Here is a 3,308-nt window from a genome sequence, read left to right as displayed (position 1 = left end):
ACAGAGAAACCCTGTCTCAAAAAACAAAAAACAAAACAAAACAAAACAAAAAAGAAGAACCGGCCTAGAATCCCCCAGTGAGGTACTGGGAGTGTGGCTCAATGGTCATATGTTTTCTAGTACCTAACAAAGCTTTGACCTCAATCCCCAGCTCTGGAAAAAGTAAAATAAAAGAGTTCTATTTAGCTGCCAGTAGTCGAATATTAGGTGAGGTCCTTTTCTTAGAAAACAGGGAAATCAAATCACTTTGGCAGGTACAGGCTAGACTTTGGCAAATGGTGCCCCTGGAACAAGGCCTTGAAAACCCCAGCTCCCCGAGGTACATGGGGCCCTCATGGTGACAAAGAAGTTGCCTGCTAGGAAGAGTTTCAGGGATGACGTACGTAAACTGCCGGGTCCACAGACACTGGCTGCCTGAGTGGTGGCCGCGTGCCAGGCCCGAGGCCATGAAAGAGGGTGGCAAAGGGTAACATCTAAAAACAGTTGCCTGTGGGCCTGTGAGGTGGCTCTGTGATAAGAGCTGCTTGTCACCAAGCTATGCTCAGTCCCTGGGACCCACACAGAGGAAGGAGAAAACTGCCTCCTACAAGCTGTCTTCTGATGTACACACATACACACACACACACACACACACACACACACACACACTGTCATCCAATCCACTCAATTATTTTTTTAAAGATTTATTTATTATATGTGTGTACACTGTCCCTGTCTCCAGACACACCTCCAGAGGGCGTCAGATCCCAATTACGGGTGGTTGTGAGCACCATGTGGTTGCTGGGATTTGATCTCAGGACCTCTGGAAGAGCAGTGAGTGCTCTTAACCGCTGAGCCATCACTCCAGCCCCGAGGATAGCGTTTTCATGGGAAGAGTTTAGTCTGATTGAACAGCAACCTGCACGTGTCTTTGGAGTTTTTTTTTTAAATGTGTGTGCATATGTGCAAGTATACAGGAGGTGTGTGTTTGTGTGTGTGTGTGTGTGTGTGTGTGTGTGTGTGAGAACAATCTTAGTCATCATTTCTCCAGTGTCATCTTTCGGTTTTTAAGGCTTAATTGATTATATATATCTATATACACACACACACACATACAAATACATAGGAGTGGGTATATGCACATAATGTAAGGTGCCCATGGCAGTGAGAGGCCCTGGGACTGGCACCACCGGCGGTTGTGTCCCTCCCCGCGTGGATGTGAGCGATCGATCGAGCTGGGTTCCTCTGCAAGAGCAGCGTGCCTTCTTACCACTGAGCAGTCACCTCCCCAGCTGGACTTTGCCTTTGAGGCAGGCTCTCTCAGGGGCTGGAGATGCCCGAGGCACCAGTGTTTCCAGCTGAGCCTTCTCCCCCGCCCCTCAACTTGTTTTAAGAAGGCAGAGACGAGCCGCTCAAGGGGTCAGCTCAGCTGCCGCTGCTACCTCTGTTCCCTTCCCGGCCCCCTCGAGAGGATGGAGGCCTGGCCTGCTCTGTGGGGCGTGTGGAAGGGCGTACCTTGGTGAGCAGGCTCTTCTTCATGAGGGTTGGGAGGCTCTGCTCTGTGGTCTCCTTCCAGTGCTCATACTTCCCGTCTTCATACTCCTTCATCTTCCTCCCCACCTCCAGATATCTCTGCTTCACCTAGCCGGGAATTGGAGCAGCTGTCACTTTGTCCCAGAAAATGAAGCTTTGTCCTCTCTCTACCAACCCTGTCTCTTTCTTTTCTTTCTTTCTTTTTCTTCTTTCTTTCTTTTTTTTTTAAAAGAATTATTTATTTTATATATGTGAGTACACTGTTGTTCTCTTCAGACACACCAGAAGAGGGCATCAGATCCCATTACAGATGGCTGTGAGCCACTATGTGGTTGCTGGGAATTGAACTCAGGTCCTCTGGAAGAGCACTCAGTGCTCTTAACCGCTGAGCCATCTCTCCAGTCCCCTCCCGTCTCTTTCTAGGTATGCATGTGCATTTGAATGTACCAGAACACCACTTTGGAAAGGGGAAATAGCATTGTCACACGTGGTGGCTGGTGGCTGGGTGGTGGCGGGGGCTGGAGAGATGGCTCAGGAGCTATGAGCCCCTGCTGTCTTTCCTGAGGACCTGGGTTCAGATCCCAACACCCACGTAGTGGCTCATATCCACCTGTAACTCCAGCTCCAGAGGATCCGATTACTCTCTGCAGGTACCTACATACAAGTATGTAAACTCACACAGAGACAGAAATGCATATACGTAAATAAATAAGATATTAAATGTGTTTAAACGGCTAAGCGAAAGTATAGAGAGAGGCAGGGGAGGTCCAGGCTAGCCTGGGCTATAAAGCAAAACTCTGTCACAAAAAAAAAAAAAAAAAAAAAAGGAAGCCAGGCAGTAGTGGTGCACGCCTGTAATCCCAGCACTCGGGAGGCAGAGGCAGGCGGATTTCTGAGTTTGAGGCCAGCCTGGGCTACAAAGTAAGTTCCAGGGCAGCCAGGGCTACACAGAGAAACCCTGTCTCGAAAAACAAAACAAAACAAAAGGAACTTTGACCGTGAACACTGTGCGGACTTCACACACAGCAGCCAGAACTGGGAAGGCACATCCGTCCATCCGTGTGTCACCAAGAGTAGCTTCCTTGGATCAACCGGTGAGCACAGATTACGTGACCTTCGAATGTCTCTGATATCAACTCTATGGATTTTTAAAAGACTTGTTTTATCTTTAATTACATACATGTGAGTGTGCGCACACGCACACGCGAGTGTGAACACCTGTGGAGACCAGAGGGATTGGATCCCCTGGGGCGAGAGTTGCAGATGGTTGTGAGCCACCCAATGTGGGTGCTGGAATCCAAACCAAGTCCCCTGAAAAAGCAGGACGTGGTCTCAACCGCTGAACTCTCTCGCTCTCTCCAACCCCAAACTCTGAAGGTCGTTAAAGAAAAAAAACCAAATGTCTGCCAGCAATAAAAGACCCCTGGAGGAGGGGATAGTCAGAGCTAAAATGACAGTGGTTGTGGGCTGGGCATGCAGCTCAGTTGGTAGCCACAAACATCAGGGCTCCATGCCTAGCTCCGCCGAAGCCAATTGTGGTGCTGGCCACCGCTAGTCCCAGGACTTAAGAAATAGAGTCAGAAGAATCAAGACTTTCAAAGTCAGGCTGGAGAGGGCTCAGCGGTTAAGAGCACTGACTGCTCTTCCAGAGGTCCCGACTTCAAACCCCAGCAACCACATGGTGGCTCACAACCATCTGCAGTGGGGTCTGATGCCCTCTTCTGGTGAGTCTGAAGAGAGCAATGGTGTACGCATATACATAAGATAAATAAAATAGCCAGGCGTGGTGGCACACG

At 49.3% G+C, this 3,308-nt stretch overlaps 1 protein-coding gene across 1 annotated transcript in view; it reads right to left on the bottom strand.

Moving 5' to 3' along the window:
- Positions 1 to 3,308, bottom strand: part of Dnah10 (dynein axonemal heavy chain 10) — a 354,208-nt gene that overhangs the window by 325,919 nt on the left and 24,981 nt on the right. The window contains exon 14 of the mRNA XM_021187038.1: positions 1,495 to 1,620. Within this exon, the coding sequence (XP_021042697.1) occupies positions 1,495 to 1,620 (126 nt within the window). The remainder of the gene's footprint in view (positions 1 to 1,494; positions 1,621 to 3,308) is intronic.

This window comes from Mus pahari, chromosome 23 (assembly GCF_900095145.1).
Source record: "Mus pahari chromosome 23, PAHARI_EIJ_v1.1, whole genome shotgun sequence".
In the NCBI taxonomy this organism is placed as follows: Eukaryota; Metazoa; Chordata; class Mammalia; order Rodentia; family Muridae; genus Mus; species Mus pahari.
Note: the sequence above shows the minus strand (reverse complement) of the source record. Positions and strands in the feature narration are given on the sequence as shown.